At 45.8% G+C, this 14,570-nt stretch overlaps 5 protein-coding genes across 5 annotated transcripts; 4 read left to right on the top strand and 1 right to left on the bottom strand.

Moving 5' to 3' along the window:
• The first annotated feature begins 35 nt into the window (after positions 1 to 35).
• Positions 36 to 3,249, top strand: LOC131207117 (TELO2-interacting protein 1 homolog). Its single transcript, XM_058199726.1, has 4 exons — positions 36 to 223; positions 283 to 1,122; positions 1,179 to 2,903; positions 2,973 to 3,249. Exons 1-4 carry the CDS (start codon positions 36 to 38, stop codon positions 3,247 to 3,249), a joined length of 3,030 nt encoding a protein of 1,009 aa, XP_058055709.1.
• Positions 3,250 to 3,424: 175 nt separating this feature from the next.
• LOC131207116 (uncharacterized) lies at positions 3,425 to 5,134 on the top strand. The gene is made up of 2 exons (XM_058199725.1): positions 3,425 to 3,559; positions 3,629 to 5,134. The coding sequence occupies exons 1-2, from the start codon at positions 3,425 to 3,427 to the stop codon at positions 5,132 to 5,134; spliced, it is 1,641 nt and encodes a 546-aa protein (XP_058055708.1).
• Positions 5,135 to 5,452: 318 nt separating this feature from the next.
• Positions 5,453 to 8,030, top strand: LOC131211673 (serine/threonine-protein phosphatase 5). The gene is made up of 6 exons (XM_058205248.1): positions 5,453 to 5,688; positions 5,855 to 6,244; positions 6,313 to 6,431; positions 6,500 to 7,221; positions 7,300 to 7,381; positions 7,454 to 8,030. The coding sequence occupies exons 1-6, from the start codon at positions 5,550 to 5,552 to the stop codon at positions 7,508 to 7,510; spliced, it is 1,509 nt and encodes a 502-aa protein (XP_058061231.1). The 5' UTR covers positions 5,453 to 5,549; the 3' UTR covers positions 7,511 to 8,030.
• Positions 8,031 to 8,114: 84 nt separating this feature from the next.
• On the bottom strand, positions 8,115 to 10,401 carry LOC131211672 (sphingosine-1-phosphate lyase). The gene is made up of 3 exons (XM_058205247.1): positions 8,850 to 10,401; positions 8,610 to 8,756; positions 8,115 to 8,517 (listed from the first exon to the last, which is right to left on the bottom strand). Exons 1-3 carry the CDS (start codon positions 10,088 to 10,090, stop codon positions 8,283 to 8,285), a joined length of 1,623 nt encoding a protein of 540 aa, XP_058061230.1. The 5' UTR covers positions 10,091 to 10,401; the 3' UTR covers positions 8,115 to 8,282.
• Positions 10,402 to 10,932: 531 nt separating this feature from the next.
• On the top strand, positions 10,933 to 12,449 carry LOC131210725 (uncharacterized). The gene is made up of 2 exons (XM_058204010.1): positions 10,933 to 11,025; positions 11,105 to 12,449. The coding sequence occupies exons 1-2, from the start codon at positions 11,009 to 11,011 to the stop codon at positions 12,345 to 12,347; spliced, it is 1,260 nt and encodes a 419-aa protein (XP_058059993.1). The 5' UTR covers positions 10,933 to 11,008; the 3' UTR covers positions 12,348 to 12,449.
• The last annotated feature ends 2,121 nt before the right edge of the window (positions 12,450 to 14,570 follow it).

Genomic DNA, 14,570 nt, shown 5'->3' with positions numbered 1-14,570 from the left:
GTTTTCGTAATAATAACAAAGCATAGCAAACAACGATGGAAAATTTTCCAGACGTTTTCCTGAAAATAAAGCCTCTTTTCGAATCTGTGATCAAAAATCCTTCGCGGGACAGTATCATCAGTTTGAATGATCATCTAAAGAAAGTCCATCCTGAAAGCGCACAGATCCTGCAGAACGTTTTTCTCCACCAGCTGCTAATTCTTCTCGACGGAGAATCAGGATTGTAAGTTCGCCTGCAACCGTAATACCAAACGTTACTGTAACTACATTTCTTCTTTATAGGAATTGTAATGAATTAAAAACCCATGTGCTAGATTGCATTGCCACCATTCTACTCAAAGAAAAGCTCAGGAAGGCGATTGTCGTAAAAACAATATTGATTGTCTGCACCAAAAATATCTACGACCCAGATACCGGTCAGATTCGGCCCAATTTGTCAGAAGAGTATAAACTAGCTCATTTTCGAGTAATTTCCGCCGTCACGACCCGCATCCATTCAGAGCTAGTCGAAGAGGTTTATGTCAAGGACAACCGGAATCTCATAGCTCAAGCCATTTTTGTGTGCGTTCGTATAGTGGACACCGAGCGTTGGCGAGTACTGCGCTTTCAGGCTATGGACGCAATTTTGTCGCTGCTGCAAGTTCATGACAATTTCGATTGCAATGATATTGTCCTACGCTGTCAGGTTGCAGATCTACTGTTCGTGGTGCTTCCCAAACTTATGGCCACCTTTTTCACCATCGTCAAAGGTGACGACAAGCAAGGAGTAGAAATGAAGTGCATTGCCGTTAGAGCCATCGGAAGAACATTGTGCCTGATTTTCGAAGACTACTCAAAAGAAGGACTCGAAGATGAGATAAATGTACAACGATTTCGTCAACTAACTGAAAGTATAAAGGCAAACAAGGGAAACGAAAAAGTGTTAGGCCTAGGGTTGCGTCAACGGGATCAGAAGAGTAAATACTTCAACGAAGCCGTGCGGTCACGAGAATGGTTGCTGGCGGCAGAGGAACTAGTAGAGAAGGCTCTCCTATCCATACAGTATCTGAGAGGCCACGAGGATGATTCAATCCGTTTCGAGTTTGCCAAAATGAACTGCGAGCTTTTGGAAAAGTGCACCTAGTAAGTAATTGAGTCAAATGCGTAACACTAGATTATTGATTTGTCACTTCCTCCAGCAATATGCCCAGGTGTACCGTGCACTATCTGCAGTCCATTATAGCCTTGTGTCAAGACGACACGGAACGGATTAGAGACATGTGCCGGAACTGTGGCAATACAGTTTCCAGCTTTACAGTGTCCATCGAAGGCAACCGCATTGACGAGCTGTTCTACGATGCCCTCAATCAATTGCCCCGTTCCATTTATCGGGGTGACTCTACAGAACAGATAGCAAATTTCCGGCTTGTCGGTGGCTATCTTCACTTCTTTTCCACCGCTCAACTAATGAACGTTTTGTCGAATCAAAATATCTTGCAACAATTCATCGCCATTTTGCTGGCCGGTGCCGAACTGGAGAGTGTGGATGAGCTAGTGCGACGCGAGAACGTTTCATATCGGTTTGAGTATGCAGAAGGTTTTAGATTGCAGAAGGAGAGAAATGAGTCTCGATGGATTGTACTGAAGAATGTAACATCCTCTCGAGCGAAACGGTGCTTTTTAGATGTTTTTCAAGCACTACAACATCATACCGAGTGTTTAAACACCGTGTCAATTCACATTTTGCAACATTTCTTTACTTCGCGCGTTAACAGTAATGGGTACCTTTACATATTGAGTGAAATGATCCCACGAGGAAACGACTATGAGGCGTCGAGCGGGCAAAACGATTTGCACGAAAAACTAGCGATGCAGGAGACATTCAAAAACATCCTATTGGAAGTTATGCAGCCACATCACTGGCTATTGGAGTTAGATGAGAATGATAACATAATCGAACAGAAGTACAATATTTTGCACATTTGTCTGGTGGTTCGTATCGTCACCCGAATGGCTTCCGCTATGGGTAACAGTTTTCAACCTTTTCTTTACGATGCGTTAAGATTATTGCTACAATGTGCCAGTTCTATGCTCAATTGCATAAATGAATCATCTGAACTGGCTTTGGACATAATAGCGACCGCTCTAGGATTGTCAGGTATTCAGCAGTTGATCTACCAGAATCTTGACTACATATCGCACCATATTACTCGCTGCATGCGAAGAACCGATCACTTTCAGGATGGACTACGTATGCTAGAATCGGTTCTGAGGTTCGTTCCGTATGAGTCATCCAACGTGCTCGAGTCAACAGTTACGCCGATCGTCATGAACATTCTTGATAGTTACTCGCAGTACGGTCGGCAGAACTCGATCGTGTGCTTGAGGGTGCTACAAATCTTTATCCATTCCATGAGGTTTCGGTTTAACTGTGAACGCTCGGAACCATCAACCACAAGCGAAGAAAGTGACCGGCAGAAACTATCGGAACAGATTAAGCGGTTACAAAGCTTGCTACAAAGGGAAATTACCAACGAACCGGACCCCCTTGAAGCTGATATGGATCAGATGGAACAAGAAGTAGTCGACGAATCGTCCGATGCCGAAGAGGATGATGTTTACCAAACGACCAAAACAGATATACCGACACACCTTCAGCTTGTACTGCGCATATTGAGCGTCAACTTCAAATTCGTAGCCTCGACGAACGAAGCCGAGCGTATCGTTTCCCTTTCCACGATCAATGAAGGGATCCACATACTGCATCGGCACGAAAACCAGCTGCTTCCGTTGGTGCATAACATTTGGTTCAACCTCACGGAACGGTTCACCGATAAAAGCCCAGCAGTCTTAAGCAACGCCTTTGATTTGCTCGTTACCTTGGCTAAGCTTGCGAAGGATTTCATCCGGAAACGTTCGATCGAGTAAGTACGGACAGAAGCTAAAACAGTCCCTTGCTACAATCACTTACAATTTCTTTATCTTCCCAACAGTGACGTACTGCCGAAAATCTATTTGTTTATGAAGAACAATTGTGATGCGGATTTCAGTGCCCACCAGGTATTCAAGATGCAGCGCAAATTTCTGCTTTCACTTCCGGATTTGGTGAAAGATCTTGCGCTCACTGAAAGGCAGCTGGACGAAGCCCTCGAAGTAGTGCGCCTTTACTTGGAGAAATGCGAGCGTAAAGAATTGAAAAAGCATGCTTGGGATTGCATTCAGCGTTTAAAATGTGTGAATTCATTTGCTGTCTTTTTGAAAGTTCAATAAAAGGAGAGATCACAGCAACCAATGGATTGCCCCAGTGCATTGGAGCTGTCTGTTGGCTGACGAATAGTTAAACGAGTCGTTGTTTGTGTCTGCAATGGACCCGAAAAACCCACGGTCGGAGAAGTCTGGCATCGGTCTGGCAGAGGGGTACATCGCGAACCAAACGAAGACCAGAATGAATTTCAGTCGCGTGGATCAGTTTCGAAAACATCCCATACTAGAGTCCAGAATTAAGCCACCCAGTAACAGGTCGAACCTTGTGAATATTTATGAAAAAACCAAATTATTGCGAACCGTGCTAGAAAGACATGTGACAAGAAACGCCCAAAACTCGAACCGCACCCCCACAAGCAGCCGACTGCCGGCAGTGGGAAGAAAGCTTGATTTTTCAGAATTTGAAAGTCCTACTTCGTTTCCAACCTTTAACGAAACGCGCCACAGCTCCTTGGGAATACTACAGCCACATGAAATGGACTTGGGTAGCGGGAATACCACCGACTTTTCCGAAGGCATTCTAACGGAATCTCAGATGAACATCGGTAGTTTTGAAGATTTAGGTTCAAAGAACTGTTCGGATTACTTACTAAAACGCTTACATAAGCAAATTGTACTGCACAACATTCTGCTAGACGCGTCGGAAAAGTTTCCAAAATCGCCATCCATTGAGAATCTAGTTAAGAAATGCATGCAAGGAACGCAAGCACTCGAAGAATTGAAAGAGCGAGTGGCCGCATTTAAATTGAAGAAGCAGTCACAGACACCAGGCAGAATGCAGACACTGCTTCGGAACTTCCCAAACATTCTCCGTAATGCAGTCGATTGTGCGGAGGAGCTGCAAGGTTTGTCCGAATCGATTTCCTACGGTTCCGAATCAGGCGAAGGTGGCATGAGCCAAAGCTCCTCCATTGCAGCAGACGTCATCAAGGATATATCCATCCGTTTAAGGGAAATCGAGAACGCTTGGAAGAATGTACCGCTCCCGGAAGAGGAACGTTCTTCCTTCGGTCTTTTACATCAATCGCAAACGAAAGGATGGGACGCGTTTTTGAACGATTCAAGCTCACTGGCCAACACCTTTGATCGGGTTAACCGTTCCATAAAGGAAGTGCTCCAAACTCCCAACACGGCCAGTCTCAATAGGTTGAAAAGCGAATTGAGAGAATGTGAAACTTTTCTTACGAACCTCACACAAGATCAGTCTCTGTTGTTCGATGAAACAATGCCCGCCTTTGAAGACCCGTCCGAGGAGGAGTCTCTGTTGCACGAAATTCTCGACGAGCTTGACAAATCAGCGTTGTCGGAGATAGAGGCTTTCCTTGATGTGTGGAAAAGTCCGGAAAGGGAACGTTTTCTTCAGATTTCCGAAGACGCGATCAACGATCTTTCCAGCTTGCGAGATGAAACTAGCCACATGCTGGAACAGATTGTCACCAAAAAGTCCAGCTCTCCATCTGCCTCTGATAGACGTAAAAACTTAATTCAAAGACTGGATGCCATAAGAGCTAGTGTCCAACCGAATGTTAGCAGAACTCCGATAGTTTTGAAAGATTATCTGGATGAGAGCGATATGGTCACAGAGCGTAGCCCTTACTTGCCCAGTGATGGCGTCGAAACAACAGGAAAGAAAACAGTCCAGTTCCCATCGCTTCCTGGTGACCAACCTGTCCAGAACCTACCATCGACCGCCAATCCGCAGGAAGTTCAAGCTAGATTGGCGATTCTGCTGGCAGAAATGGATCGTTTCCAACAAGACCTGAAAAGCCGTGCCCACGCTCCGCCGCAACCGCCAAGTGCGAATGAGAGTACAAACGATTTGTTCCAACAACAACTTGATCAGCTCATGGCGATGATTGCGGATCTAATTGCATTTCTACGATCAAATTGAATGTAGACAGAAGGATAACAAAATATACAAATAAACGTTTTGTGAATGTCAATACTTTAACATTAGTAAAAATCCTTTTTATTAATGTTTTTTGGAAAATTTTGGAAATTTGGAAAAAAAATAGTTTGGAATAAAACCAGTCAAAATCGGAAAAGAATTTAAAACCTTGCACACAACAAACTGAAAACGCCGCACGAAAGGGGTCCACTTGCGTGCGATTGGAACCGCTTTTGGCGAGCCGCAAATTCGCGCCGCCGGAATCAGCTGTCAGCAGTGACAGCGGCGATTTTCCCTGAAAACACTCGCCGATCCGTAAGCCGTGCGGTCAATTCGATTCCGTTGTTTCGCTTTTGTTCTACTGTTGTATTCGAACTGGTTTATTGTTTGCCCAATTCTTGCGCATAACTCCAGCAGCATGTCGTCAGCAGCCGAGGAAACGAATCAGCAACCCGCATCACCGGCTGCGGTACCGGCGGCGGACGAAAGTGGGACCGAAAATCCGCTGCAAACGAAAGCCGACGAGCTGGGCGCGCGTGGAAATGATTATTTTAAAGGTAAGCCGGTGGAGTGAAGATTTTTCCCTCCGGTAATCGCATTACGACAGTACAGAACATTCAGTGTTTGCACAACGGTTGTTACGGATGCACTTGTTACAACATTGCGAGTGGTAATGGATTTGTGTTCTCTCTCCTTTTTTCTAACACTCGGCCTACTGCGTAGAGCAAAACTACGAGCAAGCCATCTTACTGTATACGGAAGCTATCGAGATCTGCCCGAATGAGCGGTTTTACGCCAACCGTAGCTTTGCTCACTTCCGCACTGAAGCCTACGGTTACGCCCTGACAGACGCCGATAAAGCTATAGCGCAGAAGAGCAGCTACACCAAAGCGTACTACCGCCGGGCCGCAGCACTAATGGCGCTGGGACGCTTCAAGAAAGCGCTTGCAGATTTCGAGTTCGTGGCAAAGCGGTGTCCGGGCTCGAAAGACGCACAGGACAAGTACACGGAGTGTAAAAAGATGGTGAACAAGATTGCCTTCGAGAAGGCCATCTCCGTGGAGCAACAGGAAAAGACGGTTGCGACAATGTGCCGAGATCTCGAGTTTGCTTGTAAGCGTTGGACCGATATTGCTATCGACTCGATGTAACCCCCTTCTTTATTTTTTTTCGCTGCACAGCCATAGACGACTATAATGGACCTAAACTGGAGGACGGAAAAGTCACATTGGAGTTTATGAAGAGTCTACTAGATTGGTACAAAAATCAGAACAAATTGCACAAGAACTATGCCTACAAGGTAAGAGACTAGGTCGACAGGGTCGAATCTGCCTCACGCAAGGCTAACAAGCCCGGTTTTTCCTACAGATACTTTGCGACATGGAAACGCTGTTGACGAAGCAACCCTCGCTGGTGGAGATTACGGTGCCCGACGAAGAAAAGTTTACCGTGTGCGGGGACATTCACGGGCAGTTCTACGATTTGCTCAACATATTCGAGATAAACGGTTTGCCGTCGGCCACCAACCCGTACCTGTTCAACGGTGACTTCGTCGACCGAGGGTCATTTTCGGTGGAGTGCATCTTTACGTTGTTCGGATTTAAATTGCTGTACCCGAACCACTTTTTCCTGTCGCGCGGCAATCACGAAAGCTTCAACATGAACCAGCTATACGGCTTCACCGGCGAGGTTGTGTCAAAGTACTCGCAAAACATGGCCGACATGTTCACGCTCGTCTACAATTGGTTGCCACTGTGCCATCTCATCAACAAGAAGGTGTTGGTAATGCATGGTGGTCTCTTCTCCCGCGATAACGTTTCGCTGGACGAACTGAGAACGATCGACCGCAATCGCCAGCCGCCGGAGGATGGGTTGATGTGCGAGTTGCTGTGGTCCGATCCGCAGCCGCTGAAGGGCCGTGTGCCGTCGAAGCGCGGTGTCGGAATTCAGTTTGGTCCGGACATCACGGAGGCATTCCTTAAATACAACAACCTCGACTACGTCATTCGCAGCCACGAGGTGAAAGCAAAAGGCTACGAAATCGATCACGACGGGAAGTGCATTACCGTCTTCTCAGCACCTAACTATTGGTAAGCCAGTCGTCCTAGGCCTAAAGCAAGAGAGTCACACCTTCATAACCACTTCGCTTTTGTCGATCCCTTCTACAGTGACCAAATGAAGAACCTGGGTGCCTTCATCACGCTAAAGGGCAACGATTTGAAGCCAAAATTCACCACATACAAGGAGGTGGTAAGTGTGCACGGTCACTAGAAGCGTATTTCGCCGTATCTTATCTGTTTTTTTTCGTATCTCACTTTTCAGCCACATCCCTCCGTGCGGCCCATGGCTTACGCAAGTCCGCTAAGCTTAATGGCATAATAGTGAAAACGTTATGCGGTCATCGGTGGTGGGCGTGCTGGAAACACCATCCTTCATTTTACTCCACTTTTTTGCTCATCGATTTTAAGCGTAAACCCTGTTTTCATTCGACAACGGACAGCTTCGGCGATGTTTTAAATGTTCACAACGCAAGACGGAACGGCACGGTTGTCGTGAATTTTCACGTGGCTGTTATTAATGAAACGATCAACAAGAGTTTTTCAGTCTCAGAAATTCACTTCTGAGCACTGCCAAAGTTCAAATCTTTCAACATTCTTTCAGAGTGTGCGCATTTCATTGAAGCAGGCTTATCACAGGAGATCGTTAAACATGAACACAGACACCTGATTCGCGTGGCTCGAAGCTATCGGGCATGGGAAAATCAGCCTTCTTCGATGATTTTCTCAACGTCAGAACGTAGGTAACACACCTAGGCAGCCCTGTCTTAGCCAGTAGTAAAGTCGTGTGAAAAATGGAGCTCTTGGAGCTTATTGAGGAAAAACCAGATTGTAGCGAAATAAAAAAGGCCAGCAATGGTCAGTGAGTTAGCCAAAATACCTGGGCAAGATGATTTCATTCTCATGGTGATTGAAAATCTGCTATCTCATTATCAATACAACATTAAGATGAAATAAGGCCACATCTATTTTTCGAAATCTTTTGGTTTGTGTTGGTACAACATTACCTCTAATCAACTGTAATTGCTGTTCGTGCATTTGTGATGTTTCATGATTGGTAATGTTGGTTGTACGTCCTCCTTGGTAGCTATCATCTACTTGGCCAGCTTGTCCACCGGCGTATAAAACAAGGAATCGATGAAACATCGGGTAAATTCACCAATCAGCTCACGGTCCGGCACAGACTGTGCCACACCGTATATGGCCATCTTGCCTTCGACGGGCTTGGAAGGGTTGCGCATGATGTCGGCTAGCTTCGAGCGTACGTCTTCGACAAATTTGTCCGCCACACCGGACTGCGTGTGCATGTACGTCACACAGATATGTATTCTAAAAAGAAGACAGATTTGAGTCACGGAATCCGAAATAAAGCACAAGTAGCACAAGCACTACGTTGCAAGCTACACATCAAGACACCTTACCCAGGGGGAAACTGGAGGGAATTCAAATTCCACCCCAAACTATTCAGCTCGCTAGCCAACAAGTAGATGTCGAAGTCTTTCGAACCAATCGCAATCACACTAGTGGCCGGTGTTCCGAAGATGTAGATATTTTTCATTCCACGCAGCCTGACAAAGACAAAGAAGAAACATGAGACAAGGAGGACATCAACGGAGGAAGGAATTACTATTGCAGGTTCATGGTTCATTGCAGGTACTCACTGCTGTTCAATGTGGCGCGTGGTATCAATGATTCGCTTCGTTGCCTCAACATAACCATCGAGCCCGAAGTGCATCATCGTGGCCCAGGTGGCTGCGATGACGCCACCGGCGCGCGACCCATTCACCGTCGGTGATCCGTAAACACCGCCGGGCCAATCGGTCGTAACGGTGTACTGGTGGTGGCGGTACACTTTGGCCGAGTAGAGTATCACCGAAGAGCCCTTGGGCGTGAAGCCGTACTTGTGCGTGTCGGCCGAAATGCTTGTAACGCCGGGAATGCTGAAGTCGAACGGACGCACCGGATAGCCGGCTCGTTTCATGAATACGACCAAAAACCCTCCGAGACAAGCATCCACGTGCACGGGAATGTTGTATTTGCGACCGAGTGCAGCAATCGCTTCGATGTCGTCCATCGTTCCGTACGGGAAGTTTGGCGCCGAACCGACCAGCATGACCGTGTTCCGATTGATCGCCCGTTCCATCGCACGAATGTTCACCTCCGTAGTGTTCTTATCCATCGGTACCACCTTCGTGAAGATTCCCAAATATTTGGCCGCCTTATCGAAACCACTGTGTGCCGTCACCGATAGAACCATGTTGGGTTTGGTAATGCCGCGCAATTCACGCGCATAGTCACGATATGCTTTGCAAGCCATCATTATCGACTCAGTGCCGCCGGTGGTCATAGTGCCGCACGTTTCCGGTCCACCGTGGAACAACGTCGCCGTCATTCGTACTACTTCCGCTTCCATTTTGCAAACCCCGGGGAACACGTCCGGGTGTAGTGGATTCGTGTACGATGCTTTCCCATAAACGCTCGTCACCAACTCGATTAACTTGGGATCGTAGTAATACACGGCTCCAGAAAGGAAGCCTTCCTTCCACCGATAATGGCCTAGCTCCAGATAGTCATCGACCTTCGTTAGTATTTCCTCCGGTCCCAGCCCATCGTACGGCAGCTCGGTGTAGTAGTTCCCCGACTGGCTAATGTCCTTCACAAAGCTATCGTTGATTTTCGCAGTTTCCGCCTCCACTTTGCGTCGGACGGCCGGAATGAGTCGCGCTAGTTTAAATACCTTCTTCTTCGCCCGCTGATAGAGGCTTTCGTCCTGAAACAAAACCTGACACAGCCAGATTGTGCCGACCACGCTGGTTGTCGTTATGGCAACGATCTGCCACGGCGGTCGGCCCCTGAACATCCGATCAATCGATCCCGTTACGAGGCACAGGTGTGGTTCCATAGTGGCTGCTGACCGCTTACGATTACGTTGACGGTGCGAACTTCACTGGGAAGGGTTCCGCAGAAAATAGAATCTCCGATAACAGTGCGAATGACTTTCTGCTGATAAGCACCCCCGATGCATGCGAGATTGTAAACCAGCGTGACTTCGGTGATTAACAAGGCTTACGAGCACCAGCTAACGGTAACACGATCGCGACAGAACAAAGGAATGGTAAAGTTTTCGGGTTCTTAACAGAATGACAAACGTTGACTAGACACTGAATCGAAATAAAAGTGCTCTACTGCTTCAACCATATTTGGAAACTACGTTGGCAGTACGTGGTTATTGTTTTTAAACAACGAAATGCAACAGATTCTCGTTTTTGGCACAACAGTCGCATCGCGAAGCCCATGCAGCAAAATGTATTTGACTGAGTTGCTTGCTGTAAACACAAACAGTATAGAGCGAAACTTACGCGACACTACGCAAAAGGTATTACATTAAATTACATTTAGCTTTCGGTTGAAGAGGCAAATGCATTTCCTAATCCAATATCCTATTGCAAACACAAAACAGCCCAATGCCTCTTCTTGTAGACGGTTAATTGGCGAGATTCATCTTTGGTTAAGCATTTCAATATTTGAATACGTTTCTCACTTGCTGTACGATTGGGAAACATACGATTTGGGTTTTTCTTATTTCTAGAATAAATAATAATGCCCTAATAGTATTTACAGATTAAAAAAATAGATATGCCTTAAACGTTGAGTATACTCCTTGGCTTCTGCCGTGTCCCCTTTTCCCGTACCGTTCTTGACAGGACGCATCGTAAACAAAAATCATTCACGTCGATGAACCTGCAATTGGTGATGCTTTTTCCTATCCGTGTGTAGATTTTCTGGAAACCCCAGAAAAAGCTTAATATTTAAGCGTGCAATGGACACAGTTACTCTGTAAGGATCTGCTTGAGGATTGAGTGTGCTATTGATACGGTCAAAACTGAAATTTCTTTCTAATTCCTCCTGATTTTAGTCCCAGCAACAATACGACAAAGTTTTGTAGGTTGTGTCTCTCGGAAATCAACCTGCTCAAGGTGATCGAACGTAATGCGACGGACCAGGCCAGCAACGCTCACCTTCTCGATTTGATCCGTACCCATGTCTCGCTGCCGCTGGATAAGCAAAAGGATTTTCCCTGTGCGGTGTGTGAAATGTGCATTACCTTACTGAACGAGGTTAGCGTTTTGCTTAAAAATGCTGCAAGGTACAGTGCAGCCCTGAGGGAGGTTTTGAAACAAACCCCCCCAATGTCGAAATTGGTCCGTCACCCCGAGACAAATTTACAGTCTGCAGAAGAATCTACCATTAAGGTGAACGACTCCCTAGTGGAAATTTACGAGGAACTCGCGTACAATGTTATCAAAACCGAAGAACTGTACGACGAAGACAAGCGTATCTTGTTGGACCATGAAATTGTACTGGAAGAGTTCGACATAACGGAACTTTCGAATGACGCACAGAAGAACTTCAATATGTATGCTCCTGACGCTGGATCGCAGGACCCCTTGGCGGAGAACCACAGTCAAGTGGTTGCTAATATGTCAGATCAGCAAACGGCACCATTTGCTAAACAACAAGAGCTTCCCAAAGAACCGTCAAGAAAGCATCCCGTCGCTCAGATGGGGAGGAAACGACTTATTCCCCTCCAACGTCCCCTTCCAACCTTCGTCCCTTCGCCAGAAGTTCCTTATCCCATCAAACTCGAGCCAGCATTACTTAGTACGCCTCAACCACCGCCTCGTAAAGCTCTAACGCTAAATTCAGCCCAGCCGGCAGTGGTGCAAGAGATTCTGGAAGATGCGGTTCAATCGAAACCACCCACCAAGCAGCTGTTTCGATGCGACAGCTGCTCGAGCCGCTTCGTGGAGCTGTCCAACTATTACAACCACTCTTGCAAGAAACCGTACAAAGAGATTCAGTTCAATCGCAAGGTGCGTTCCGTGCCCGTAGACATCGATATCCAGAAATATCGGTGTAGGGCGTGCAATGCCGGCTACCGGAGCCTGTTTCATTTTAATAAGCACCAGTACGAACTGCACGGCATCTGCAGCGATGACTTTGGTCTTAAGTGCACCATTTGCACCATGCAGTTCTCTCAGAGGCAAGATTACGAGCTGCATGTGAAAGCGATGCATCCGAAGGATATGCAGTTTACTATTGATCTGAACACGGGCGAAACGCGGGTTTGGAAACAGCTGGTCAAAAGGGAACATTAACGGAAGCTCTGGGTGGAAGTAGGGCATCAAACACGTATTGAACGGGGTTGAGCTGGCGCTTGTAAAAGATAATTTGCACTAAACAATGAACTAGATGTTAGAGATAGTGATTATTTAATAAATGTGTGCACTTTTATGTTCTACAAACTAACCCGAATGGCTTCATTATCTCACGACGATCACAACCCAAATAATGAAACATCAAACGGATCGAGCATTTAATCCTTTCTGCACAACTAGCATCGTTTACAATTACCTGTAACGTAGATAACCTTCGGTGGGAAAAGAATGTCGCTTTAACCGTGTCATCATCAGCCATTAAATATCCGTTCACACACAGCTATGATCAACATGGATAGAATCTTTCTGGTGCATTTTTCTTAATTCACAATAGTGTACCGGGTGTCCTCAGTATCGTTTGTGGCCATCCTTTCACGCATCGCTCAGGAATATCTTCTGGCTGCCTAATGCTTCAGCTAGTTTCGATACATTGTTTACTTGTTTCTATGCCCTCGTTTCGATCACACTAAATAACACCACAAATGATTAGCTTACACGCGTTGAGGAACTCGTAGTGCCCGCAACTGGCCGCTGGAGTCCGAGTCGGTGGTGGAAATAGATACATAATCTAGGTCTCTCATTCCTATCGTTGACACGGCGATCCGCCATTCGATTGCATCTATTTACGGTCATGCCTGCTAAACGAGCCTCGTACGATCACCTAGGAAGGGTCAAGGGACAGCTAAACCAATCGCCTACAGCTGGCCTACACACCATCCTGCGTCTGTATTCCGTTTCGTTTTCACTGACTTTCTTTCCATTGTTTCGCTTCCATCGGTACAGAAAAGTACAAGAACTCATAGAAGTTTGGTAGTGTAAGACTTTTCCCTAACTTGTCTCATCTCCTCGTTTGTGGGAATGGCATTCTGAACTAGAATGCTCTTTTATTAAAAATTGGCCAAATATGTGCTCGTCAGTAGAAATATCAAAAACCGGTCCATGACTGAACTGACTGAGTTCGAGTGCGTTTCTGTAGCTCGTTGTTTCAATTGTTCTATCTAATTTCTGAAAATTAACATTCGGAACGGCTTTTACGAGAGATAGAGAGAGAGCAAAAAATAGGTTTGTATAGAAACTGCTTGACGGATTGCTCCATTCCTAAGCTCGATACTGGTACGTGTTAATTAGTGCCACGTGGTTTCTGGATCCGCGAGATTGCCTTCGGTTGCCTTTAAACGATTGAACGGATGGCGGAAACGGTTGCAGTGGTTTTAAGGGTTATTTTGGTGAGATCGATAAAATAACAGAAATACGGGTAGGTCCGTTGCTTAACAAAATTTCAATCCTAACGGATGCGTTTTCACGTTTTTCGAAAATTGGTATGCAAACTCTACGTATTTTCTACACCGCTCGCTAGACATTCCACTGACCACTCGCTCTAGTTTGCACCTTTGTACCGACTAATGGTTTTTCTAACTTTTTTTTATCATAATAACAACAGTTGCCCCAGAGCACTAATTCACTAACGCTTTATAAAAAGGAAAAAATAGGACATCTATCATCATTGACATTATTAGTGTTCGTTTTCTGGCGGCGCCGGAGCCTTCGAATTAAAACCGCACAAACGTCTCTTCTAAATGTTCTTTGCTAAAAGCAATTGGTTCGTCTTAGTTCGCTTTTTAGTTTACCAATGCCTATCGACCATCCACTGAGAGTAATTGATTTGTTCGTTAGAACCACACCGCCGGTCAGTGATCCCAAGTCTAGTTGAGCCATACATTAGAAGTGAAGACATGTGTTCGCAACGGTGTTCTGCAACCGTGTGTCTGTCTGTCGTATTTTATCATGGAGGGTGCGTAGTTGAGTTCATTTCAATTTTAATATTTGGTATTATGATGGTGTAACTTAAAAGCTGTTATCAGCCAGTACATAGTTGTGATGTTTCTCAAAGTTAGTAGTAAAATTGATTTCGAGTTTACTTTCACTGGCGCTACAGCCTGTGGAAAATCCTATCGCTCTGAATCCTATCACTCTCACGTTCATCTTTCACTCTCTGGCTCTCCGGCGCATTGACCGCTTAATAATCTCGACCTCGACTATACGTAGTATTGTTTTTACAAAATGTACAAAACGATTTAAAGCAAAGTTACCAACGTTTCCCACTTTCTACAATGCACGTTACAGCACGGGTTCATAACCAAATTCAAACAAACAACTATGAAC

This window comes from Anopheles bellator, chromosome 2, assembly GCF_943735745.2.
Source record: "Anopheles bellator chromosome 2, idAnoBellAS_SP24_06.2, whole genome shotgun sequence".
In the NCBI taxonomy this organism is placed as follows: Eukaryota; Metazoa; Arthropoda; class Insecta; order Diptera; family Culicidae; genus Anopheles; species Anopheles bellator.
Note: the sequence above shows the minus strand (reverse complement) of the source record. Positions and strands in the feature narration are given on the sequence as shown.

What these genes read in the sequence shown, in the direction of transcription:
- LOC131207117 (XM_058199726.1), top strand. Translation starts at nt 36, where the DNA reads ATGGAAAATTTTCCAGACGTTTTCCTGAAAATAAAGCCTCTTTTCGAA. An exon ending in CTCGACGGAGAATCAGGATT is followed by an intron (nt 224 to 282) that starts GTAAGTTCGCCT and finishes TCTTCTTTATAG; the next exon opens with GAATTGTAATGAATTAAAAA. An exon ending in ATCCGGAAACGTTCGATCGA is followed by an intron (nt 2,904 to 2,972) that starts GTAAGTACGGAC and finishes TCTTCCCAACAG; the next exon opens with TGACGTACTGCCGAAAATCT.
- LOC131207116 (XM_058199725.1), top strand. Translation starts at nt 3,425, where the DNA reads ATGAATTTCAGTCGCGTGGATCAGTTTCGAAAACATCCCATACTAGAG. An exon ending in GAACCGTGCTAGAAAGACAT is followed by an intron (nt 3,560 to 3,628) that starts GTGACAAGAAAC and finishes GTGGGAAGAAAG; the next exon opens with CTTGATTTTTCAGAATTTGA.
- LOC131211673 (XM_058205248.1), top strand. Translation starts at nt 5,550, where the DNA reads ATGTCGTCAGCAGCCGAGGAAACGAATCAGCAACCCGCATCACCGGCT. An exon ending in TGGAAATGATTATTTTAAAG is followed by an intron (nt 5,689 to 5,854) that starts GTAAGCCGGTGG and finishes CCTACTGCGTAG; the next exon opens with AGCAAAACTACGAGCAAGCC. An exon ending in TCACCACATACAAGGAGGTG is followed by an intron (nt 7,382 to 7,453) that starts GTAAGTGTGCAC and finishes CTCACTTTTCAG; the next exon opens with CCACATCCCTCCGTGCGGCC.
- LOC131211672 (XM_058205247.1), bottom strand. Translation starts at nt 10,090, where the DNA reads ATGGAACCACACCTGTGCCTCGTAACGGGATCGATTGATCGGATGTTC. An exon ending in ACGCGCCACATTGAACAGCA is followed by an intron (nt 8,757 to 8,849) that starts GTGAGTACCTGC and finishes TGTCTTTGTCAG; the next exon opens with GCTGCGTGGAATGAAAAATA. An exon ending in TCCCTCCAGTTTCCCCCTGG is followed by an intron (nt 8,518 to 8,609) that starts GTAAGGTGTCTT and finishes TCTTCTTTTTAG; the next exon opens with AATACATATCTGTGTGACGT.